The sequence below is a fragment of the Neolamprologus multifasciatus genome, chromosome 22, assembly GCF_963576455.1.
Source record: "Neolamprologus multifasciatus chromosome 22, fNeoMul1.2, whole genome shotgun sequence".
Classification (NCBI taxonomy): Eukaryota; Metazoa; Chordata; class Actinopteri; order Cichliformes; family Cichlidae; genus Neolamprologus; species Neolamprologus multifasciatus.
Window position 1 is genome coordinate 9870135 of NC_140459.1, and position 27497 is coordinate 9897631.

A 27497-nucleotide genomic window follows, 5' to 3' on the forward strand; every position below is an offset into this window, starting at 1 on the left:
ATCTTAGTATGAGGTTAATTCTAATTATAGTGGGAAAAACAAGCTGGAAATAATTGTTAGTTCCACACAGGACCAGTATCTTCCTCTCCAAATCATGCTGGTACAGTCAGCAGTAAATAATAAATGGACTGGTACTTATACAGCGCTTTTCTACTCTCACTGAGCACTTTAACTACAATTCACCCATTCTTACAAACACAAACATTACTGTGATGAATGCAATGAGGAAAACTTGGGTTCAGTGTACTGGGTTGAACCACCAACCTTCTGGGAACCACCTCTTATCCTCACTAAAGCTATATTGTATTTGCAGCCAGCAGAGGCTCTAGGACGTTACTGGTCCTGCAGAGGAAGAATGAGCAGCAGTCTGTTTTTCTTTGTTTTGCGATGGCTTGTTTTTACGGTGGATAATGTGTGATAATGTGGTGTGATAATGCGGATTCACTTCGTTTCCTTCTGTTTTCACTCTTTATGCTAAGCCGAGCATCTGCCGGTTCGAGGTGTATATGCTTACTACGCACGTACACCTGTCAGAAATAAAGTAAATAAGCATATTCGCCAACTATACCTCCAAGTGGCAACAGGAAGCTAAATGAGGCTTATGAATAACCAAACTAAATGCACAAAGGTGCAAGCACGTTACAGCCATCACAGTGTGCGGTCAACATTTACTTATGACAAGAAATCCACAGAATATTTTTTTAACCACTTTAAAGAGACGTCACCTCCAGTTTGCAGAATCAGTTGTACAGGGTTTTCACTATTTTTGACTACAGGCAAAACAATGATGAGGAGGGGGAGAACAGCCAAAATAATAGCAAACATGTCAGATAAATACTTGGTTTCATTCGGCATAAATGCAAAACAGTTAAGCGCAGATTAGAAATGACATATTTATATTTCAAAGTTAAGAAAAAGTGAAACTTCATCACAGACTTACACATCAATCCGTTGCTGTGTTGCCTGCAATCCTGCACAGTGTGTGGCACATCAAACCCGATGGCAGCGCTGCTTCCCGTCACAGCAACATCCAAAGATAAAAACAACTTTCAAACACACTCTGGATCCCTCAGGCTCGACTGCCCCGATGCCCAACTTTGGCTGATTACTGAGGCGCCGTGAATGAGTGACAGCTCACTGACTGCTTCCTGTCTATGCCGTTCGCTTTGACGACTCAGACTCCAGGAAAGGTGTCCCACAAGCCTTCGCCGACCCCCCCCCCTCCCCCTACAAAAGCTAAACTTCACACCTCTGACCTCAGAGGGTAAACAGGAAACGCTGCAGAGAATCCCCGAGAGCGTGATGAGTGGGTTCTTTCACGGGACAAAAACTCACTTCTTTGCTGGACGTTGCTGATGTGAACTCCTTTTGTTCAGGAGACAAAAGGAGACTCTACAGAGAACAACAAGTGCATACTTAAGTCTGTGTCAACACAAGCAGTCACAAGCCTGCGTTTCCGCCCTATCAGCTGTGGCTGCGCAGCAGCACGGGGCGTTGCCTGCGGTTTCCTCAGAATAATGTGACGAGGAGGGGAATTCCTGTAAGGCCCAAGGAGAGAGGGGGGAGGAGGAAGGGAGGGCCCGGCCAAACAGAGCAACAGTGCAGGCCGGCTGACGTCACTAAAACCGGCTTTGGCACCCTCCAGGGGATCCTTCTCTCGGCCTCCCTCCCTCTCTCTGTTTGTGTCGGAGGAATTTAAAGCGTCCTGCCAACTGCTGGTTGCCTAACAGCTCACTCACCGGCTAAAGAAGACTGAGGTGTTTACTTTGCTTTTATTCCCCCCTTTTTTTTGTTTTTTAAACATCACTGCTGATCTTAAGCCTTCGTCTTTCAGTTCCTTTTTGACAATGAGGCTGCACGTTAGTCTGAGGTGTTTTTTTTCCCCTTTTCACATTAAAAAGCATATTCACACACCGCTGTTCATTTTCATACCGACACCAACACGCTGAGGGAAACTTTTGAAGTGTTTAATCCTAAATTTCATTTGAAGCAGTATTACATGAGTCTTAAATTGAGCTTTTTTCCTATCTGAGGACACCATGGTTTTAATTTTTTGTGCAGAGACTGCTTCTGCTTTTACGCACACGTTATTCAGGAAATACTTAGTGTGTATGCATTTGATGATATTTAACAAAGATCCTAATACATTATTCTCTTCAGACATAAAAAAAACAAGCTGTCTAATGTGTGTTTTTAACATTACATATGCCAATATTTTTGTGTTTTGGATACAGGACTTTATATTGTTTCGAGGTTTCCAGGATAAGTCAAAGTAAACAATCGAATTAAAAGGAAATGAATCAACAATGTGCGCATTTTTAAGCAACTTCTGGTTTCAGCTTCTCAAATGTTATGACAGATACACCAATTTTGTAAATACGAAACTAAATCTAAACTAATCAGCTCAAATAGTCAACTGGCCTCTGAAATTCATGCTGGTATGTTCACGTATGAGCACAGAGAAACTTTCCTTCTTCTGCCATCATGAGTTATTGAAGTCAAGTGATGGTTTTTAAATGGATAAGGGTTAGACTTTCTTTTTTCCTAATGTTATTTTGAAATGACTGATGGTCAGTTTCCCTCTTTGGAAAGCAGAGTCAAATGTGATTTGCTTTCATTTGCCTGAAGTGTCCCAGCTATAAATACAGCCTCCTCTACTTTGTCTTAAACAACAGCAAACCGTTGCTGCTCTCAGAGGCACCCAGCGGCAATTTTGTTTTTCTTTTCAACTCCAAAATTTAAAAAAGAGACATTCAAGGTTGAGTGTGGGTGAAAAACAAAAAACAAGATTCTGGAAATGGCCGTGAAGACTGCAGAATCTTGTGAGGATTTTTTAAGTCAACAACAAATTGTGTTGCTCAGTTGAAGCTCCCCGAAGGCGGAGCAAAGCTGACTTGACTGACACTGAGGGGGTGAGATAAAGCTGCAAGGTCGCAGTGAGAAACAGCCTGCAGGTCGCTGTGGGAGGGCTCACTCCGAGCTTTTCAAGTGACCAGAGTCAATAGTTAAAGGAGGGGGGATTCACCCCGCTCACAGCAGGCAGACTTCCAACAAGTGCTCGGCCTCCTGCGTTACATAAACGCGATGAGCCGGGCAGTTAAATGACAAAAGTGTCTCCCTAAGTGACGCCAGCCTGCACATTTAACCTCACTGTACTGTGGTCTGGTTGGGAAAAAAGAGGAAGCTCCCTCTGCTTTATTTTTGTATTAGTCATTATGGGGAATTCTCAGGGTTTTACAGTTTGGCCGCAAAAGAGGTTCAGAAAATCAGATAAATATTTATCCAGGCCAGGGACAACATGCAGCGTGACCAAGCAGTTTTTGCAGTGTCATTGCCGGGGTAAAGAAGATAAATAGTTCACAGGCAAAAACTCCAGGATCAACACGGCACACTGTAATTAGGCCGGCCAAAGCTGCAGCATAAAAAGTTGGTGTTGGCATGTTAAAAGCAAAAATAAGCAGTGACTCACTTTTGACGGCCAAGCGCCCGAACTTCTCTGTCTTTAAAACTGACCTAAACAGGGATCACTGTGTGTTTTTGTGTGTGAGTGGAGCAGTGGAGGACACTGCACCTCATCTCTGTGGGAACATCTGAGTTAATGACAGCTGAGCTGGTGATAATGCAGCACAGCCTGAATGAAGTAATCCAGCTACTAACCTCTAATACTGTCCCCGTGTGTGTGTGTGTGCTGGCTGTCCATTAGCTTTAAGATGTCTACAAACACTCGCACAATCAGGGTTACCACAGTCATTCAGCTCAATACAGCCACGAATTCAACTGCCAAAAAGTCTCCTATCCGTGCTGCATACAAGCAGTCGCCCACGCTGACCCTTCATACTCCAAATACCAAACTGAAACCAATCAAAAACCACGTGAGCAGGGCAGTCACAGAGCTGAGAGGCTTTTCTTCTCTCTGGCTTTTTGTTTGGGGAGTTCACGTTGAAAATTTCTTCTCTTGGCTTCGTCTTCGAATTTTAAATGCATACCGTCGCGATCAGAATTCTTTTCAGCCGAGCACAAAAACCACGTTCACACACTCTCATCGGAAACGAGCAGATTTTTGGCAAAAGGGTCAAAATCCGCTGTATATACTTATATTTTATGCTACTTTCATTTCACCACAGCACACTATGCAGGCAAATATTGCGTTTTACTCTCAAAGAAAAACATAGATAATATTAAGATGATACTACCAATACCAGTGAACTTATCTTGGTTGAGATGTCAGATTAGTGGTTTTTATTTCCACTAAACGGATATTTGTCTTTTCTTTTTCATGATTCATATTTTCAGATATTTCAAAGTAAACAGTAAAATGTAAAATCCAAAACAGTGACCTCCATTACACCTACTGCTCAGTTCATCCACTGTCTGAAACAAGTCTACTTTGTCATGATTGGCTGCCCCTTGAAAACAAGGGGGTTTGAACTGCAGGTGGGTGTGGCCTCTGTGCTCACAGTCAGTCCTGTGTGCCTGAGATGACTGTATTAGTGTATAGTGTATGAAGCTGTGTTACAATGTGTTCGGAAAAATGCCAAAAACGTCAAGGAATAAATTTAAAACTAGAGACCTAAGTGGTTTCAGGAAGTTACAGAAATGAGCAACACAGACACGTGCTAACAAACCTCGTAAAAGATTTGAAAACATTCCTGAAACTGAGGCTTTTGGCTCCGCCCACTTGCTATTCAAACCTTCTGTTTTACAAATAGTTATTTTTCATACAGTAGATAAAGTAAGGGACTGCATGAGGAAAAACATGGATTATCTTGAACTGCACATCATGCAAAGCTGCTCTAGTAGCGTCCAAGACTATAAATGCAGAGGGTGGAAATGCCCATAATAGATCCTCTTGGCTTTGCAACGAGTAATTTGACTGCTTTGAAACTTTAAGTATATTTGCTGAAAATACTACAAAAACATGATTCGACTGATTGAGTACATCTTCCACCCCTCTGCTGAGGCTGATCTTTGAGGAAATGTAGAAAAACTTCTGAACACACATTTATAACTCAGAGGCTTTGACGCAATCGCAGTCCCAATCAGAGGAATCTAACGCGATTCAGGCCAATAAGTTTCATCCAGCTGGCAGCTGTTGCTCTCGTATCTCTGAATCTAATCACAGTGCCATCTTCGCTACAGGAGGAGAGACTATTACAGCCGCCAAGCCTTCTAGGAAAAGAGACAAGTCTTAATTAGATCTGGAGCTTATGAGGCTGAGTACAGTGAGAGGCAGAGAGAGCAACAAAAGCCAGTGAGCGCGTGCAGGAAACCGGGATCTGACAGTATGCAAGGTCATTGATCATGTTACAGAACAGTAGCAGGATCCTGCTCAGGCTCAGCTTCTGAATCCAGGCTTCTTCTCACCTATTCGCCTCTTTTTGTCTCCCCCCCTTCTTTCTGCTGCGCATACTGAAAAACAAGCCTCGTCTCTCAACCATCACACCCTCCTCCACCCGTTGCCTCCCACTGCTGCCCTCAGGGGAGGAGCTGAGATGTTAATGAGGGCTGTTGTGATGTGGAAACACGGGGCATATTAATAGCATGAAAATCCATTATGATTTAATTTAAACAAATCTCCTCTTGACTGTAGGATGAAGGCCGCTGTTGTTTCAGTTTGAACCCAGTGTGCGGCTGAAAGGTTTAATCAATTAGTCGATCTGTGATTGTTTAGGCTGAGTGGAAATGCCAGACATTTACTTTGCTTGTCGTTTTCTCTTTTACATTATTGGCGTTTGGAGATTTGCAGACATCGAGTAGAGCTGTGGGAACTTTCACTTTGTTATTATTATTATTTTGACATTTTATGAAGTGATAACAACTGTCAGGTTAAATATTAGTTGTAGCCCTACTAATTTTTTATATTTGCTGCTGTGTACACAAATTATTTGGTGGATTATGTTGCTTAATCCTCCCGAAACCAACAAATCTTCAAGTCTAAAATGCTGCATATATCATATGTAAACATCTGCATATTTAAAATAAATCAATTCTTCTGAGGTCCTTTCAGGACTTTTTTCTATTATTTTGATAGTTTTGAATTTTAAAGAAATGCAGGAAAGCCATGTGGAGCAAACATTTATACATAAATATGTTCATCCAGATTTTTGATTATTGTTTAGAAGACATAAACATGGTGGTTTGAGATATTTTCATTATTCAAAATAAATCCACTGCAAGAAAATAATTTTGAAAAACCAGAGGCTGAAGAAGCTGAGCCCACATTTCCCCTAACCCATTTCAAACGCCTTACTCTCAGTTTATAGCACATGTTTCTTAATCGTACATGAAACCAACATGTCACAGCAAGTTTCTGTGATCTTTGACTGACTCGTAACTTCTAGAGAAAGCAGTACAAAACCATTTAACAAGAAGCCACTAGATAAAGACTACGAAGGCTTTCTCGAGCCAAAGCTTTCTGAAAACATATTCAGTGACGACACCACAGCTGCAGTCTTTTTACATACCGAGAAGTGTGCTTGTTTTTTACAGAGTGCCATCGGCTCGCCCGGAGAGACCGGTGGCCGGCGCTGTAGACTCCCACAGGGCTTTCCTGCAGCTGCTCTGCGGCTCTCTCTGGCTTCTCTATCTCCAGATGCCGCCAGACAACCATCTGCTTTTATAGCTCATTTAGCACATACACGTTCTTGCATATACGGGGTTGGTGCTGAATGTAAACACAGAGGGACATGTCTCAACTGAGGCCACAACAAACAGCCCTGTGTATGTCAACCAGCGAAACAAATCAAATCAAAACTTCCATTTAAAAATCTAAAAAAACAAACACTCGCCAGACACTTTATTGAGTCGGCTCAAACCAGTTTTCTTGAACATGACAATGAGTTCACTGTACTTTCAGAACTGTCGTAATTCCTCACGGCACCGATTCAGCAAGGTGCTGGAAACAATGCTCAGAGATTTGAGGCCATATTGACACAACAGCATTGCACAGATGCGGCAGATTGGACAACACTCCAAAGGTGTTGTACTGGGTTAAGATCTGGTGACTGGAGGACATTGGAGTACAGTGAGCTCATTGTCATGTTCAAGAAACCAGTTTGAGCTTCATGACAAGGGGTGTGACATGGTCAACAACAATACTCCGACAGAGGTCCCAAGGTGTGCCAAGAAAATATCCCCCCACAATATATTGTACATATACAATATATTGTATATGTACAATACAATACATAGCTCCTGCATACATAATGCTTGGTTTAAACTTCAGCAGGTTGTCTCAACCACATCTACGTGCATAAATGCATTGGGTCGCGTCCATGCGATTAGATGTTTGCTTTAACAAGCATTTGAGCAAGTGTACCTAATAATGTGGCTGGTGATTTTTTCACAGAAACTAAATGAAGGTCTGAAAGGCCCAAAAACGTCTGTGTGAGATGATATCATCAAATCTTCAACCAGTTGGTAGTTTTTGCTCAACATGTTGATATATATGTTTTAAAAACAAACAAACAAACAAACAAGCAAAAACAGGGCTCCATAAGATATTTTCAATGATTTGTCAAACAAGTCTGAAAGATTTTCAGAGATAAAATGCCACATTAAGGCACGTTAAGCTAGAACAACCTCCATTTAAGACACCGTCACATTCACGTCTGTTAATCAGCTAACTGAACGATCGCATTATTTTAGGTAAGCTGTGGTTGTCTGACTGACACCACTGCTGCTTCTCCCTCTCTGATGTTGATATCGCTGCCCACCTCCACCTCCGCCCCTGTCACTGTTTTCTGAGCGTTTCCTCTGCCATCGGCAGTAGGCAGGAGGTAATGTTACATAATCCAAGCGAAAGAGACATGGCGTTCCCTCACTGTCTTTTTATCTTCCTCCTCCTCGTCTCATTCTCAGTCCTCAATTTTACCACCTTGTCCTCCCAATCCTCCTCCCTGTTTGTATCACTACCACCACCGGCATCATCTTCTCCGCTTCTTGCCCACTCCTCTGTCTTTTGTTGCCATCGGCTTCAAATATAATAATTCTTTCACAATCAATCCAAGTAAATCGAATGATATTTGTGAGAAAGCTGCAGAAAAACTCCTGAACCTAAAATTCCAACCTATAACACATCCACTTTACTCCGATGTAAGGCAAGTAAGAAAAAGCAGCAAATTCTCACATTTAGGAACCATCAGCAATTACCAGAACAGCTCGAAATCACAGTTCAGTCGTCTAATTGATTAATGAACCAATCCAGTCAGCTATACCTCAATTTGGGTTCGCAATAGAAGTTTAATTCATGAAGTAAAGAAGCTTCTGGAGAGTTTCTTTATTGAGATTGAGTCAAAATACGATTGGCAGCAAGCGAGTTTCTCACTAAAGAGTCTTCAAAAAAAAAAAAAAGTCCAGACAGTGCCGTAAAAACCGTGTTAGGATGCAGTTTGCTTCAGCCTAAACCAACTCTGTTTGGTGTAGGCGGCGGTGCTGCTCGAGAAGGTTAATTTCACCAGACTGTTAGCTGCCATACAGCTGACAATCACACACACACACCTCCAACAGCTAATCTTCAGAAAAGTTCAGAGTTATTGCGACCAATAATATCACTAAACCTCATATTTCCAGCATTAATGGACATTTAACAGCCTTTTATCGGTGGTCATCACTCCCATACTCACATAGACATCCCCAGTAAGTAGACTCCAGCAGCTAGTAGCCTGAATCCAGTCAATTTCAGCCAACAGACTTCACACACTGACCTTTTGGCCTCTTGCTAGAAGAGCGCTGCCCCTACTCTCAGTCTTCCACATTTGCCCAAATGCCACAGCTCTGCAGCATCTGTTCACTAGAAAAGCTGCATTAAGTCCTCCTTGGTGGTTATTGGGTTTAGGTTTATGTGGCTGAACTCAGAATGTGTGTTTGTGAAAGTAACTTGTTGCAAATGTGTAAACTTAGCTCCTGTTCTCTTGTATTGTTTAAATCCCCACAGAAAAAGGCAGTGGGAGCTCAGCAGGAATTATCTGCCATACATTTCTAGGCTTTTTTCTCCCGTTTTGTGTCCAACCAGGGAGCACGAGTTTGTTTGATCCTGCAGCTCCTGTAGTGGCACTACTCTTTCTTTATTTCTAGAAAGAGTAGTGCTTTTTTTCACGTTTTGGGCTTGGAGTCCCCGATGTGTATCCACTTCCTTTTTGTTCATTTTTCATTTCTTTATTTGTATTTTTTGCTTTTCACTTTATACATGAATAGGAAGTCATTTGACTCAAGTGAAAGAATAATCAGTAGTTTTGATTTGAGGTTTGAGCGTGGACTCAATTTAAAGGTCATAACATCTCGGTCATAAGACCTACCTGGTATTTCCAGGTTGTCTACATGACATAGGTTACTTTCTGTTTATTTATGATATTGTGGTATAATAGTAGCTAAATAAGAATGATTTCTTTGCATAAATGTGTGGTATACAGCCAATAATTAGGTTTTATTGACAACATTGATGATAATATTCAATTAATTTCAAAAGGTGAGCCAACTATCAGCATTGTTTTTCTCCAAGCATCCATTGAGCGTGAAGCAAAAAAATCAAATCAAATGCACAAGAAAATGTAAGTTTATGCCAGTTTATATCCACTGCTGTAAAACAGTCTTTACCATCAAACCACTGAAGAAAAAGATCACACAACAAGATGGTAGCTTCAAAACACCACAGGTGAAACAAACCTAATGTACTAAGTGGACCTTTAAGGGTCAAGTAAATCATCATTTATTTTGATTATTTCCATATTGGCGGACACATAGTGAGCGAGCGTGGCAAACAGGAAACCGTCCGGCACCGGAGTATTGACCCCTGCCAAGTCGTGTGCTTCAGGGAGAGCTAACGAGATGATGCACGTAATAAAATTACTGCAGAAAAAGGCAAAAGGGGGGAAACCTTGCAAATAAACAGATCTCCAGGTAACTCTTAAACACTCTGGTAGCACAACAGGTATTTCTATTCTTGTATGAAGCTGCTCAGCAGGGGAGGGAGAGGAGCTCTGTGATGATTTCATACTGTGTGGAAGAAGAAGAAGAAGCCAAAAGTGTCTAAGTTCAGCTTCACTCTATCTCTGGACGAGCTGTTGCGTAATGCCTCCAGCTCATCCCCGACTGCAGCTCACAAGCTTACGCTCTCCTCTAGCTCGTGTTGTGCGTCAGCTGCTGCTGTCCGGCCACCGAGGCCAAACTTGTTGCCCCAGACGAGTGCTGGAGTGTCTGAGCTGGGTTGCTGGTGGGGATTTTAGTGAGTTAAACCCCTTAACCGACGTCGTCGTGACTGGGATCATATTTCAGTCATGAAATGCTGATAAAGTTTTGAAACTCTCAGACACTCAGTTTCTTTTAATTTAACCATCGAAGGAAAAAAAGACAGAGAGAGAGAGAGCTGAAATGATTTGCCGCTTCAGAGCATTTGAAAGTTTGAACTCCTCAAATGTGATGACTTTCTGATTTAATTCAACATTTTTATGCATCATTTCCATGCAGCACTTGTTGCACTTGTGAAGGCAAAGGCTAATCATGAGCTCTGGGGAGGTTATGGAGAATATCTTCTGCTATTTTCTGGCATTGTGTCAAGAAAATAATGAGCAGATTATGAGCTACCGGCAGAATTTTTGAAAACACAAGAAAACAGGTGAATCTTAATAAATGTTAAACTCGTTTTCCCAACACATCAGGATGAAACAATGCTAGAAAAAAAGGGAAACAAACTAAGGAATAATTACAAACTTCTACAAAAACCTGTAGTTAGATGAGCAAATGAGTAGGAAGGTACAGACAGAAACAAGCAGACAATGAAGCAGCCCACACTGAAACAAAAGCCTGCAGCGAGGAATAAAATACAACTGATCAGCACAAAGACGAGCTCTCGCAGCGGCTGCACAATACCTGATAGGAGGGAAGAAGAGTACCAAAGAAAGTCGAGACTTTCTCAGAGAGCAGCTGGCTGCTCCCGCTTGGTTTTCCCTCCTGGAGTCAGACACGCTTACGGGGAAACACCTGACATTTCCGACCCAGACGGCAGACACTTTCCCAACCAAAACCCGCTGACATTCCTCTGTGCTCTTTCCGTCTCCCAGAGAGAAGAAGAGAAAAGAAAAGCACAAGACTGAATCGGCACTGCAGAGCGGAAAGCCGAGCGTCTGGCTGCCGTCTGTCCTCACACACTAACGCACAGCTGTGTCTCTGTGCTTTCACTTCTCACTTCTGCCTGGTTTCTCTACTGTCAGTGTAGCAACCACGCTTCTTTCTCCTCCCTGCCTGGCTTCGTGTTCCTCCCCCCTATCCTCTCCTCCCTCTTCGCTCTCCTTCCTTTCTTTTTTTTTTTTCTAATCCCTACTCTAAATCTGGGAAAGCCCTCACTGCCTGAGAACTGACTTCCCCGAGCTGTGTATCAGTGCTCTCTTCCTGCAAGAAAAAAAACCCCAAAACAAACAAAAAAACAAAGCAGGATGGGAGCTCTATAAACACCACAGGTCCCTAATTCCCCTAGGCTCACATATATACACACACAGTCCACATCAGATTATCCGCTAACCTACATTGGGCATTCAACCTCCCACACCCCCGTACAGGCTATAAATACCCATCTATCTGCTCTGTGCATTGATCTGGTCTGTGCAGACGACTGTAGGGACTAATGAAGACGCTGAAACACAAATATCTGTGGGATGTGTGATGAACATTTTCAGTCTGAACCGTACGCAGCTCTGCCACCATGTAAACATTGCGAGATGTCTTTTCAGGAGGATAGAATTTTGTGAAATGCATCGATAAGTTACAACATCAAAATTGCAGACATGTGAACAACACTGAGCTTTCATTACAATGCCTGGCATCTCTGTGGTTGTTACGTTGAAACACGCATGCCCATGTAAACATCGTTTCAGACAGAGCACACACTCTGTGGACTTGGCAACGGTCCCCAAAGGAAGAAAAATGCGCAAACTGCTCTAAAAAAAAGCTTGAGGAATACTCTAAAGAGCCCGAGTCATTAAACTGGCCACCAAAACCAAAACGTCCCAACATGATCGGGAGCGAGCCACTGAGTCTCCAGACCTGACCGATCTGATGCCAATGGCCAGAAACCACAGAACACTTTTCACACATTTCAAAGGCATCTAAAAATGCAAAGTCGTCAGTTTCAAATACTAAAAACATATATGCAATACTCCTACAGACGGAGTTTAACCTCTGCCATTAAAATGTGTTTTCTGAGTGTTACTTTTTTGGTCATCTATCCATCCTACCTCCTCCAGGGTCGCTGGAGGGACTGGAGCCTCCAGCTCTCACAGGGCGAGAGGCGGGGTACCCGCCCAAACTGGAGCCACCAGTTTATTGCAGGGATAACACAGAGAGGACCATTCACATGGAGTCTCCACAAAGTTTCGTGTTCTACAATTACAAGGATATAAATCTTTTTATAAACTTTAAAAGAGACTAGCTAGCAGTTAACCCCACTTGTCATGTCTCTACATGCAAAGTCTGCTCGAAATTTCCACTCTCTATCATTAGAACAGATTAGATAAGGGGCAGGTGCTTTGTAGTTCATGTGGCAGTTGATATGTTAGCTTAGCGTACCAAACCACCTTAGATGGGGCTAACAGTAGAAACAAGCCATGTAATATTTTTGGTATCTGACTAAGTAGCCTCCTGGAGGCTTGGTGAGGCGTTGTTGGGATGTCCAACCAAAAAGAGATCCCGGGGTAGACCCAGAACACGCTGGACAAATTAAGTCTCATGTCTCGTTTCAGTCAAGTTTAACAAAACCCCCACATAGGATATCTAGATGAGCAGTAGAAAATGCACTGATTGAAGTCAATGATACTGCAACTTCCACAAAAAGTTAGATTAGAAGCAGCTATGAACCAAATTGAGGGTTAATGTTTTGGAAGGATTTTTTTAACTAATCATTTCAGCACCACAGAAGCTTTCTTTCATCACTTACCCCCGGGAATAAGCTTCTCTCCTCTGAACACCTGTACTCGCTGCCTGAGACTCATAGTTAGTCATTCTGTGCACATGGAAAATAAAGTCTTGGTACAGTAATAAACAATGCCTGCATTTCATTTCACGAGGCACACCTGAACTAAAGCCTGAGTCACACATCGAGGCCCTCCAGCACCGCACACAACTTCTCATCCCTCTCACAGAGTTTCACATGGCACCAGCTAAAAAGGGGTTTGGGGGTGGGAGCAGATTTGCTTAAATCATCCTGAAAGCAAGGTCTAAAAATACAACCAATCAGGCTTTTCCTCCAGCTTTTCCTCAGTGAGCGCCCTAACGAGGAGGAGGGAAGTCGGGGATCATCGTGGTTTAGAATTCCCGAGAGACTCTTGAACTCGAGAGGCATCGGGAGCTCCGAAATCTCCCCTCCACTGCCAACATCTCTCCCCATGGCAACAGCAGCTAAAGGAAGAGATGGCCCGTGTTACGCAAGAGGAAGAAGCTTTGCCAGTAGGCAGAACCCCTTCCTCCTCCTCCTCCTCCTCCTCCTTACCCTCCTACACATATTTTCACAGCCTCCTTATTAACCGTCTTTACATTTATCCCCATTGCTCTCCTAACCAGACATCTTCCTCCTTCGCACTTTCACACGCTGAACTCTGGCACGCTGCCATCCACGCCGTTCCCTTCCCTATTATCAACCGCTGCTTTGCCCCCTTTTCTTTCTCCCTTTCACTCCCCTGTGGGTGGCATTCATCTTCGTCCAAAGCTGCAGAAACGCCACTGCTGGTGCTCCACGCCTGAGCGGCTTTCGATTTAAAAAAAATAAGCTGGTGCTACAGTCAAATGACCTGATAGCTCGTACGACACAATTGCTCAGAGGCTCAGCGTGACCGCTTGACCCAAGTTTCTGCAGGGTTCACCACGATAAGCTAAAGACCTTTTTTAAAACCCACATACAATTAACTTTAATACATGTTTGTGTGTCACACTGACTAGAATATAACAATGGCATGGAAAGCAAGCAGAGACAAGACTGATCTGTTATTGCATAACACTTTTTCAGTGCTTCGCTATGTACACCAATAATCCCTGAAACCAAAAGCACACCAGAGGCAGAAAATAGAAGATGGTGTGAAGTTTTTGCTAAAATTGACACCCAGAGTTAGAAAGTAGTTGGCAGTAGTTACAGCCAGCAATTAGTTTAAGACTTTAACATTGTTATAATAATGCATTAATTGGAGATCATTTATCTTAGAAGGTAGATCACACCCCAGTACTCCCCTACCAATTCTGACTACATATCTGACTATGCCTTCTCACACTACAGGGTGCTTGTTCTCATTTACCAACTAGGCAGCACCCCCCCATCCATGTTCTGTTTTAAGATGTACTCACCCCTGAGCCCTTACAAGCCATTAGCCCATTACCTTGAGCCCAGCACACTTCACCTTCAGACTCTCTGTCATCACCGAGTCCGGCCGTGTCGGTACCAGAATCACCAAGTTCTCTCATTGTCCAGAATTTCTCCTGATCTGTTCTCCAGCCATTCTTCCATATCTGAGCAGCTAGTTCCGCTTCATACAAAGGGATCCCAGTACACTCAGTTAAGCTCATGGGCCACTGGTCACTACAAGCCTATCAGTTGCATAACCACAATAATCTTCAAGATATTCTAAATGCTCAGTCACTGCTGCTTCTGGAGGATGTCTTCTTTGGTGATCTAGCACCAGTCTTCGCTGAGGCCTTCTCCAAACCGCAACCACAGAAGCATGGTTGTTCACAGCTTCACGGCACACTTTTCACTTAAAACTTTGCCGTTATGGTTCATCGTTCCACTTGATTATTGTCACAAATTCAAAAGTGTACTTGTGATGCGGGGGTGGAGGAAGTAGTAAATTCCATTGGACAGTTACACACACTCATAGAAATAGAGTTATATTAAATAACTATTTTCCTAGCAGAACCTTTTCTCTAAAGTTATTGTTCCCACATAGATAGATATTTTACCAGTAAACCACCATTTAAAAAGTAACTTTTTATGCTCTTCATCAAGGGTTTAAATAATATTTTTCTTTTCTTTTGTTGAAACAAAGTAAATAAAATATGATGTTAAAATCTAAACTTTTTATATTTAATCTTTGTGGTGTACGTCTGCATCGTGGTTTGTGCATGCATGATATTAAAAGCATATGAGTAACATCAGAAATGAACTAGGCCTAAAATGATTTTCTGCAGTAAAATAATAATGATGATTTTAACAAGATATGTCTGCAAACTAAATTTCTCTTTTAAAAATGAAGTGCATTACACACAACTGCCCAAAGGTGTGCAAGCTCTCTACTCTCTTCCTCAAATGTTGCTGTCTACGTGCAAAAAGAAAGGTCCACAAAACAATTTTCAAACAATAGGAAGAGCATGTTTTATCAGCGCTGATGATTTCAAGGCATTAAATGCTGTAATATATTTGGACCCTGTGACATTGTCCGGCAAAGGGTTACCAGGGCTCCACCCATGAGCCAGGCCCAGGAGAGCGGCTCATCAGGTAGCTCAGCAGGTCCAACTGGGCTCAGCCCGCATGTGCAGCTACCAACCACTCAGAAAATACAAAACTATAATAAATCTAATTAGTTTTTACTGTTTATTTTACTTTCATTTTTACACAGCAAATTTTGACTATGTATTGTTAACTGCCAACCTCTTCACTGGTAGTGTGTGACAGTAATAGACAAACATGATATTGTAATTTCCTGTAAGTTCCTGGCTTTCTGTTTTCGATTTGAGAAAGCAGACAGCAAGCACAAACAAGCATTTCGTGCACTACATGGAGAAGTACTACGAAAAATGACACAACTATCTGGTAACCACAATGGAGCATTAAACAACTAAAATGTTGAGTATTCAGCCGAATATTTCACTCAGGAGTTGGCACACAACAAAAACAAAGCAAAAGGTTGGTGAGGAACAGAGTCCAAATATATTTTAGAACTGCTCTATAACGGCTGCATGTGTACATAAACAGCAGTTAATGACGATTTTTGTATCAAGCTAAAAAGTCAAAGCCATAATCCCTGTAGCTCTGAATCTGGGCTACTTTTAAAAAGCCAGCTAGTTCATCTGTGTTGTTAAGAGCAATTCTATGTATGAATCTAAAAGAAAGGAGAACAAACTACAAAAAAATGGTGAAAACAAAAACAGTTTTAGAAGCTGTTTGAAGTTGGGGCTTTTCAAAGTTGCTCAGTGTGTGTAAATACCTACAGATAAGTTCTCACACCTTTTCTCTTGTACCGATCTTGCATGGTAAGCTCCGCCCCCTCTCTGAAAGCACGTATGGGTACACAGTAACGGTCAAATATCTGCACGCATGTCGTTAAAATATTGACCCAACTTTGCTGACCCTTGTGACTGTTTAGGGGGTTTCAATCTTTCACCATCGACCCGCTGTAGTCCACTGGGTCCGGACACCCAAGGACAGACCTCCTCCTTCACTTATCCTGCTCCCCTGATACTGACAGACCCTTTAGGGCACACAGCACTCACTTCCTCCCACGCCTCCTCCGCCTCCTGGCTCCGTCGATGTCGAACAAACACAAACCACACAGATGAAACAACATATTTCCTGCTGATGGCAAGTGGCCTGCACAAGCAGCACGGAAACAATCAAAACAAAGAGCAGAGTTTATGAATGAACAAGCAGCTCTCCGTGATACGAGGCAGGGCTCCTGTTTTTTTTTGTTGTTTTTTTTAAGAGGCCCTACAGAGGGAGGGAACTTGTTTGCTGACATGCGAAGGGTCCAGCGATTCATATAAAACGCCCACAGTCTGGAGTTGTACAGCTTTCAGCTCCATTATTCAGCATCCTGCTTTCTGCTGACTGTCTGCTGAGGCCTGTGCGTGTTTCTAAAGTAAGAGCAAACAGTCACAAGGATTCATGAGTAACTTTTAGACCTGCAGTGTGGCTCAGTGGTGAACCAGAGCAGGGTTAGGGATCATTTATAGCAAGCATTCAAAACTGCTAAGAAGCCAAAAACTTCAAGTTTTGCAACATTTTGCCATTTTTTCTGTTGCTTTTTATTCATTCAGAGTTTTTCTATGCCTGCTAGTGTCGAGCAATGGCGACTATTTTGATAAACTAGTGCCGAGGTTGTTCTGGGAGAGCATAAAATAGGTAAACATGTCAAAGGTGGGCAATCATTAAGTCACTGTTTTGAAAAAAGCGCAGCTACAGGGTCACACTCACTGAATGTGTGTGTGAGTGTGATTATTCCTGCTGAAAGCATGCAAAGTGAGCACATTATGGAGCACTTTCTTGAAAATGGCTCGAAACAGTGAGTGAGTGAGTGATGTCACTTGTCACAGGAAACCAAAGGCAAACTAAATGAAATGCAACATGTCCAGCTAACTTTCTAAAGATCAGTTTGAGTTTGTTTGCAGTGAACGCAGCACGCCCTGCGCTTTCACATTGCCCCACACTGACTGCCTGCACGATACTGCACTGATATCACTATGTTGGTGTTCCTCCTGCATCATCAAAACAGCCCAAGATCAACATAGCAACGGACCAATCACATCACTGCAGTAGATCTTCTGGTAGAAGTTAGCTAATGCGAACCAACAAGAGTAACCTAAATTTGGCTAACATGAAACCTAACTTCATAATATATTTATTATATCATGTATATTAATAAAGAAAACTCCTGAAATTTGTTACAGAAGAAAGGTTCAGTTGCGATTTTGACCCTTATGAACAACACCAACATGCAAATATCTGATGAAGGGTGGCAGCAGATGTGGAATGCCATCGCTAATAATTAACTGAATTATATAACATTTGTTTAATTTTGTATGGAGACCACACCCTTTTTGGAAACAATTTTCCATCCAAGCTGACACATCTGGTTAAACAGTTCTTAAACAGTTGCTTAACTTGTAGGTAGCTTATCTGACATTTGACCTCCATAACAGATCTACAGGTCTATTAATGCTCTTCAGGTACAAGTAAAAGATATAAAGTCCTGTTCTGCTCTTTCCTCTACAACTACCTTGAACAGGACACTGAACATATACCACATCCTCAGTGAAAGGTCCCATTATAGTTGTCTCATTGCATGCATACAACGACGTCACCATTCACTGAGGGGAATGGGTACTCAGTGCAGTATTTGCCTGAACAATAGGTGTCACTACTTAAAATCCTACACATCGGCGCTGGAATAAGAGCAGAACTCAAAACTGGAAGAAGAGAAATGTCTCCAGAAAGTTGCATCTTTTCAGGCATCTGTGTAATCTGGAAATCTTTGAGCTTTTGCAGTGATATTGTTGGAATTAAAATCCAACACGATCGTGCACTACTATTGAGAGATGCACGACCCGCTGAAATGGTGATTTAAGCATGTGTCACGCCATGCTTAGCATGGGGGGGAGGAGCAACAGTGAAGGGTGTATTTGGCCGTTTAAAGCGATGAGATTTTGTAAAAGTTAAGACATTTTAGTCAGCCTTTTCTACCCTGCTTCAAAGACCAGGGTGAGCATTAACTTGTTTTAGGCTTAGAGTTAGACTTTTGTCCAAGTTAAGGTTCAGGACAGAATTGTCAATGAATGTCCTCACAAAGATATCCAGTGTATGCTTCCACCTCCGACTATTGGACAAAGTGTTCCATTATGTGGTACGGTACGGTGCACGGTACACAGTTCAACAAGCTGCAACTCGCCTTTGTAGGGAATTCTGATGTCAGAAATCAGGCAAGTGATTGACACACAGTATTTCTAGAATTTGTTTTGAGTTTCCGGACACTCTGCATCCGTTTCATGCTCTTATTTTGTCTGCGTAGTCTTCACTTTGAGACACTGATGCTTTCTGGCTTATTGAAACGTTGGAGCGGAACCGATCCAGATCATTACGCACCGTCATCTCCACCGTAATGGCATCAAGAGCGCTGAAAGTCAAAGCTGACATTTGTGCTGTAGATTATTTCAAGATGCAGCAATAAAAATCTGAGTGTGGAATAAAGTTTTATCCCAACCGTGCAAGAAAATGTATTTAGCAGAGGCGGGGACATATAGACCAGAGGGGGTTGGGGGGGATCCCGTGCATCCCCAGCAGCAAATCTCACCCTGCACAGCTGAACGTTAACCTGCAAGGAAAGCAGGCTGCTTGCACTGATAAAAGTCACACAATCAAAAATGAGCTCTTAAATAGACATATTTCCATACAACAGGTAACAAATCAAGCAGTTAACCAACAGAAAATAATTTTTCAGAAAAACTGGTCAACACATCATATTCAAGTGCTTCTTGAATATGATGATTTTCTCATTTTTAAGTTTCTAATTTTGTAAAATTATCATGTTTGGTTTTGTTTTTTTGTTTGTGACCATTTACTCAAAATGTATTGGTTTTAAGTAAAAGCAGACCCAGTTTCAGTTCCATTAAGCCGCTATTGTCTCTGCAGTGCTGCATCAACAAACAAACAAACAGTGGAAAAATCCTTCACTGCACGCGACAAAGAGCTTGCTGCAATTTTCTCTAATCATTTCGAATTGCTTGTTGTGATGCAGCCTTCTTATGGGCGTCTTCACTCTCCACAGATCAAAAGTGTTCAGGCTGGGATGACAGAAAGCAGGCCGAGTGAGGCGAGGGGGTGGATAATCTGTAATAGAGCAGAGACGTGCCGCGTGGACGTTTTTCAGAAAGCGTACGGACATGTCAGGTGACAAGTTTTAACGTGCTGTGTAAAGCGATGGGGGGGGGGTCACTTCAGAGTTTGTCGCCTGCGAGCAAAGCAACGGCTTCTGCTCCCACGAGGCCCGTTTGTTAGTCATTCCCCTGCCCGATGCATGTGACTCCCGAGAAGCAGAAGCCCACAGCTGCGCTCTGATTGGCTGATGTGCCGCAGCGATGCTGATGATGGCAGACGACCCACGCAGCAGAGAAACAGCAAGTGTCAGTGTTGATAAATACAGCCCACGGCCTGACCTTAAGGAAACCGCACACTCAACCTCTGCCTTCTCACCCATCTGCCCACCTGTCGCTTTCCTCCACCACAACATCTGCTTCGCACAGCAGCAGAGGGCCTGTCATTTCTAGTCAAGGACAAACTTAAATACAACGATGGAGCTCAAATTCAGCATGTGTGTAATCAGGGAGGAAAATGAATGTCCCAGATGAATGTAAAGACACTGGAATTGAATTAATTACGCGGTGAGGTATTATAGTGCTGCAGCAAACTGCTTCCATTAATACTAATAGCAGTCTAGCAGTGTTCATAAACATATAAAAGGCAAATGAGAGTCAGCAGCTCTCCAAGCAGCCTCATGAATCAATGCATGATCTGATAGCAGCCTGCCTGGAAAAATGATGACAAGGTGAGGAGCTTGTTTTTAAGCTACGAGTCTGAATGGACCTGTGTGCCTGTCACCGTCAGGGCAGAAGGGGAAACGGCGCCTTTTCCCCCACAGAATCAGCCATTGTTATGCATCCAAACGAACTCTACCCGTTTCTCTGCAGAATCTCACCACTTCACTCTCAGGCAGGAAACTCTTTCCTACAAGAGCCGTTTCTTCTTTTCCCCACCAACCTCCCTCGACGACACATGGCTGTCTTTGGTTTCTGCAAAATGGCCACAGTCCTCAGAGTAACGCCCTTCAACAGGCTGGATTTATGTAACGTATGTATTACGGTTCAAACACAGGAGGGATGGGATAAATTAACTTGCAAAGGATACCTCCTTCCTGGTGAATCTTTCCTCCACCTCCTTTTTTGCTGAGCTGAGCTAAGATTGAGACTCGTACACATGAGATTCTCATTATGTCTGACTAGCAAATGTCGTCCCTTAGATGTTAAGTAGCGTAAAAAAAAAAAAAGCTCGGGGATGGAAGTTTCTATTCAAATGTCTAAATTTCTGAGCTATCCTGGAGCCAGTTGCAAGTGAGGTAAGCAATTGCTAGTTATTATTTTTGTTATTATTATTTTTTAAATAACCAAATAAATATTCAAATTTTGCTGGTTAAGACCAGAAATACTAGTCTGCTGAACTAATATTTTCCAAGAAGTTATGGAGTCATTTCCCTCTAGCTAGGACTGCAGCGTTGGCGCAGGGCAGCACTCCTCTTTATAAAACCAGCAAGCTACAAACTAAGATAAATAGTCTAGTATTATTAGTATTTAGCAAATTAACGTTTACACGCGCAGCAAACACTTTTGTGATGACTTTAGAGGCTCAGTCACCTGGTTTCAGGTCATATTTATTAATGTGTTGGAATAGACAGGGCATTGGCTTTTCAATCACATTTCTGGGAATGAGGATGTTCGTGCCACATTAAACCAGCTCTGATTATAGAAAAATGCATTTAAAAGCTCTAAAAAAACCAAAAAACACAACGATAATATTAAACCTCAAACATTGTGTTGCATTTTTACTTTTTTTGATCATTCTCTCCAATTTCTTCCCTTCCACTCAATTTACCATAAATGTTGCATTCCCAGTGCAAACATGTCTGAATCTGACTATTTCCTGCGGTGCTAAATCTGAGTAAGGACAACTTTGGAAAATGTTTCTCCCAGAACTGTCTGAAGTTTATGTGTGAAAACAGCTATAAGGAGGTGTTATTTTCGCTTCAGACTCTCGTTTTATCCTGATCTCGTCACACGTTACAGTCCTAATATTGTTTACTTACCCTGTTTTTTACCATTTGACGTGTTTTTTAGCAGTTTTCCCTGACCCCCTTCCCCTCCCCTCCTCATTCGTAGGAGGTTCCAGCAGTCGGACACAAGAACAGCACCTGCAGAGCGAGACTCATGCTGCTCTGTTTCCCTGGCAACCCCTACATTGGGCTTTGCTTGTGCAAACCATTAAGCAATGCCAGCTCTGCATACACACACACAGCTGCACACACACACACACACACACACACACACACACACACGCACACACACACTGAAGAGCGCCCCCACACAGCCACCCTTTTAAGGGTTTTCCGGCTGGCAGACTTCTTTTTTTAATTTGAGCAGTTTTTCCAAAGCTTTTCTTTTTTTTTTCTTTTTACTTCAACTCCAGCAGCCTGACCTGCGTCACATTTTCCCCACACATCATAAAAACGGACCCCCTGGGAGGCAGCAGCCCCCGTCTAACAGAGGCAGGTTTTGTTGGGGCATTTCTCTGCAGATGACATACATCCTCAGAGTCTATAGGAGCTCTCCGCCTCCTCTCTGTGTCATGAGCATATCTCCAAAATAATGTGACACGCAGCCCCGGCACCGGTCCTTTTTCGCCACCGCAGGGAGAATTTCTTCCACTATTCTGGGCCCCTGTGCTGACGTGAGCAGAGGCAAATCCTGCCGGCTCCCACCCTGTTTTTTCCCCTCATCATTCCCGCTCCGACGCCAACGCTCACCTTTCTGGGTTGCCAACATCAATGCTGCTCAACCAAGTTTCCAGGAAGTCGCTCAGCAGGCTGCAAGAGCTCACCTGTGGAGGTGGGAGGGTGCATGTAGGGGGGAAGGGGGGGTGCACTCATGCACCAAGCAAGTCCGAGAAGGTCAGCATTCGTTAGCTCCAATTTAACTGAGCCCTTCACTAATGCTTCACTTTGAAAAGTTTAAGCCAAATAATTTGACTGATTGGACAGAAGTTCCTGATACACACCCAAAATGGAGCCATTACACACACACGCACGCACGCACGCACGCACACACACACACACACACACACACACACACACACACACACACACACACACACACACACACACACACACACACACACACACACACACACACACACACACACACACACTCACGTCAGCCGTCCTCAGGGGGCCCCTACGTAAATGCCAAAGTGGGTGGTGGCAGATCTGAGGATCTTAGCTGCAACAGGTAAAAGAAAAGACTTTGACAGGCAGCTAATAAATGACGCTTTGATCATTTTGTCTCGTGGGAGAATACACGTGTGCCTCCGCAGAGTAACACTCGCAGCGCAGATGAAAAGGTGCACGACTTAACAAATGAAGAAACACACATGCAAGACCTTTTCTGCACAGGGAGGCGGGCAGTGTTAGCTACAGTATTAGTCACCAACGTTTGGTAAACAGGCAGGAGTTTGACAGACATTCAAACTGAGAGTGTGCAGACGGCGAATGGGTTTAGCTGAGGTGGGAGGAAGAAAAGCTGAAGTAGGACTGAGAAGCAGAAAAAAATAAAATTAGCATACCGAAGCACAACCACGAAACTGTAACAGCACCCTTCAGAAATAGACCTGCAAGTTAAAGCTCACAATATGGAGTTACACCAGCATACAGCTCTTCTTATCAAATTTGCACATTTCTTTACACTTATATGATTGAAAACTGAACAATTTTGAGTTTAGACTGCATCACCTGTGGCATTTTACATACATTTTATAGAAAAAAAAAAATTCAGCAGGCAAATCGATATTGAAAATAGGATTGACTGGGCTTAACTAGCTGTGATTGCAAGTTAAATAATTAAACAGCTCTATTACGATTCACAGATTTCTTCCATATTATGTCTGCTGTTCTAACAAGGCGGTGTTATCAAGGAAGTGAATATCAGCTCATAACAAGAGATCTACAAGGCATAAAAGTGTTTTTGGGCACTGTGACATGTCAGAAAAAATTGAAAAATAATTACGTGGTAGCTGATAAATCCTGATTATTTCCTCAAATAACAGATGACTAATAGCTGATCCACAAAAGATCAAACTATGGGCACAAATTTTATTAAAACTCCATATTTCACGGTCTGAAAAACAAAGACATTTAATCTATTATGAAGTCAGGCATGAAACTGTTAGATCAAAAGTGACAATTAATCACAGCTCTCATTTATAGCATTTAATCCACACAAAATACAATGTGCAAATGTCAGTAATTTCCAGTAAAACAATGATGAAAATACTTAAAAAAATGACGATAAATTCATGATTGTGGTTCTATTAAGCTCCATATTTTTCTCTACAAGAGCAGCTTTTCAGGATTCACAGTGCAAAATGATCCTTATTTGTCTATTTGGGGCCTTGGAGCTTAAACAGCCCCTCTGTTTAAGCTCCTCCTCCTTTAAGGCAAAATACTTCTCATTGGTTGCCCCTCATAGACAGGGTTTAAAGGTGAATAAGGCTTCTGTGCCTGCAATGACCCCATTGGCCGTATCTCCCTTGCTGAAATCATACAGGCTAAAGTAGAAACAACTGTCTAAAGCTGAGCTTTTGCCTCTCATGGATTATTTCTCCATTAGATGACCTCATCTGAAACTCTGGCCATGTTAAATATGAGCTTACACCATTGCAGCAGCATATTTATGACAGAAAATAAGGCAGACCATAAGAGGGCATCCTTAAATTTCCCAGCAAAGGCTTTTATGCCAAATCACATTAGCCTTTTGGGTGTTAAACATGATCAGACCAGGACAATAAATGCGTAACAGGTTAGAAGACAGTGATTTGAGTCTATCTATTAAATAAAATATGTCTTCATTTACTGACTAACTTGTGAATTTGTTTTTCTTCTGAATTACTGTGTTGACATAAACCCCTGAAAAACATGCAAAACTAATTATAAAACAACAAATTACATAAACAAGTCCTAACAACTTAACTGACAAATTGGCTTCCTCAAAAAACAGATGTTGCCAGGTGTTGAGGAGGTTTGCCACAGAGTAATTACCCCGAGGGAGAAACCGCCCTCCACTTAGCCCCTGGTGATTAAAACCACCATCTGCGAGATTCATCTCACATTAAGAGTTCATAGCAAATGAAGAAAGGGCAAAAGTCTCTGGTCTCCAATAGTCATCACTTTCCATCATCAAAAATTCATTTTGCACAGCGTCTGAACTCTGAGCCTGTGTGCCTGCCATTAAAGCCCGCTCACTGTGAGGAGAGGCTAAAATATAAGCCTTTATTCCTTTGTTAAAAACAAGGAATAGACATTAACCCACATTTCGGGATGGCAAAGGGAGCAGCTGCCTTCCTCTTTTCACCATATTCAATTTCACACAATATATGGCCATAAAAATTCCTCCCCGGCGGGTTCCTCCCCGGCCCAGCTCTGCCAGTGTCAAAGTGAAACCTTCTCCAAGGTTGCCACAGAGTTAAACAGGCATCCCTGAACTAGTCGCAGCCTGTCTGTTGTAGTTACTGTTGCTAAAACCACGGTTTATTCCTGCCTCTGGGAGAGAAGTTCCCTTTGTGTGAAGCTCGCTGCACTCGCACACTGTAATTTGAAGGGACTGTACGGAAACACTGGTTTGGCTGCCTAAGCGTGACACAACATGTAAAAATCCATTTTCTCAGGCCGGGATGTTAACTCTTTCCCTGCAGCACTGCACCAGGTTCACGACCCTTACGCGGCAGGAGGTCGTGCCCTTTACCCCACAGTGATGTTTATCTGGCAGCATCTACTTTTAACTTCTGCCCACCTTGTATTTTTACAAAAAACTATAACCCTGACACTAATAAAACTAAACTGAAATGAGCAAACCCGCTCTATTAAGTAACTGAAAATAAGGCGAAGTGAAAAGAAAACCTCTAATATCTCTGGTATTTCCCTCAAATGTGCAATCAGAGTGTTTCCCACCACAATACCACTTAGTATGAACACTATGAAACTTAAGGTGTCACCGAGACACACAGCTGGAAGAGGCCACTGTGCCATTTAAAGACATAAGAAAGACACGAACCCTGAATGAAAACGTGAGAGTTTCATAACAGCAAAGATGGCGCTTGACTCACCCCCTGCCACCCCAGCCAGCCAAGAGTCTAATAGGACACTTTTAATTTTTGTTTTGCTCTGACGCTGACGACCATTTCAGACATGTGATGCCAGGCATATCTACCATAGACAGTATAACAGATGGACATAGCTTCCATGTCTAAGAAGTGAAGCCAATGCTGAAGTGCTTAAAATCTACACTCTTAATGGGAGGGGAGGGGATACCAGTGGTTGCACAACGACTTCTGGCACTAGGAAGTCTAAGGAAAAACAACCCTCACACTTAACCTCTGTAAACACTTCTCTGATGAGTTTTAGGGTTCAACCCCTCATTTCAAGTCCTACCGAATAAAATATCATCTTCATTTTTAAAATTTTTGGTCATTATGTGTCAGAAAAGAGAATGATCTATGCTATGATAAGCTCATTGTGAGCACATTTGTAGTAGAAGTAAGAAAAAACATGCTTTTTAAACTTTTTAAGTGTTTGTGTTTTGCTTTCTAGATAGGAGCTTCTCAATAAATGCCCTGATTGGTTGCAAAGATGAAGCCAGATTCTCTTTTCTACAAAGAAAACAGAAGCTAGTCGGGCTAGCAACTTCAGACGTTCCCACAAGACATCAGTCTGTGTTCACATTGAGTCACCTGCACACTCATTGCTGTATTTGCCCTAAATCATGGCTGTCCCAGTATCCTCTCCTGCAGTCTGAAGTAACCAAGTGCATGCTCACAAATCCCCTACACTCAGACAAGCGTAGTGACAAAAAAAAACCCTACATGCCAAACATTTAACCTACCCTTCATGCATCTTTCTCCTGATATCACTGCAGTGATATTTAGAGCCCAGGATTCAACGCCAGAGTAATCACAGTTTGCTTTAAGGCCCAACATCGATCAGTCGAGATAAAGACGGGCCAACACTCTAAATTCAACAACTCCCCTTATTATTATTATACACATCCAGCAAACACACCAGTATCGTCATTCTTCTGCAGTTGTGTTTGTTCTTCTCTTAACTCTGTTTGGGGTTTCTGCCCACTGAGTCAAATGTGTGACCTTTTAGTATCTAAACACTCCACTAAAGAACTTCTAAGTTTAGAGTTTTCCACTCTTTGGATTTCCAGTTTCATAGGGAGGTATTCGTGCAGAGTGAAGTCAACCTCATTTTTGAAAATATTTTTGATAAAAGCTGTTACAACATTGGATAATTCACATTTTAATTTTGAGTAGAAAGGCCACCACAGCACCGTAGGCTACTCTACGGGATCTGCCAATTTGATTCAAGGCATGAAATCAAAGTTTCTGTTGTAGTTTAACTACGCTTCTAAAGTCTAGTTATTGTCTACAAACAGGTGCCACAGACAAACAAACAGCCGTGCAGACTGCCTTTACAAAAATTAGAGGTGGGAATCACCATACATCCCACGATACGATATTATCACAATACTTAACGCACGATACGATATTATTGCAATTTTTTTTAATATTTTGCGATATTCAGATTCTGTACATAAAGGTAAACTTTATCAATATTCATTTTCTCTAATAACAAAGTCTCGCACTCAGTCTTTCTCTCATTTCAGTCAGTTTTATTGTTGACAAACTGAACGGTTTGTATTACAGTCTAGTCCAACTTAACTGAATGCAACAATCTGGTACAATTACAGCTATTCTGAACTGTGCAATTTATGAAAACTATGCAGCCCCTTCAGCAACTGAAGAATTTGAAAGTAAATTAAAACAAAATATAATTTTACATTAAATAAAAAAGTTTTAAACTTAATTAAAATAAAACATGTCTTAAATTAAAATAAGTAAACTGTCATGTTTATTGCTCCCAAAAAACAAGTTA

The 27497-nt window shown here is 42.2% G+C and overlaps 1 protein-coding gene across 5 annotated transcripts in view; it reads right to left on the reverse strand.

The window, feature by feature from the left end:
• hivep1 (HIVEP zinc finger 1) overlaps nt 1–27497 on the reverse strand; it is a 67051-nt gene that overhangs the window by 24351 nt on the left and 15203 nt on the right. Inside the window, exon 1 of one of the 5 annotated variants that reach the window (XM_085149862.1) lies at nt 941–27311. The exons of the other annotated variants lie outside the window; for them this stretch is intronic. Coding sequence (XP_085005988.1) covers nt 941–944 — 4 coding nt within the window. The 5' untranslated portion in view covers nt 945–27311. Of the gene's footprint in view, nt 1–940; nt 27312–27497 lie in introns of those variants that run through there. 5 annotated transcript variants of the gene reach the window in all.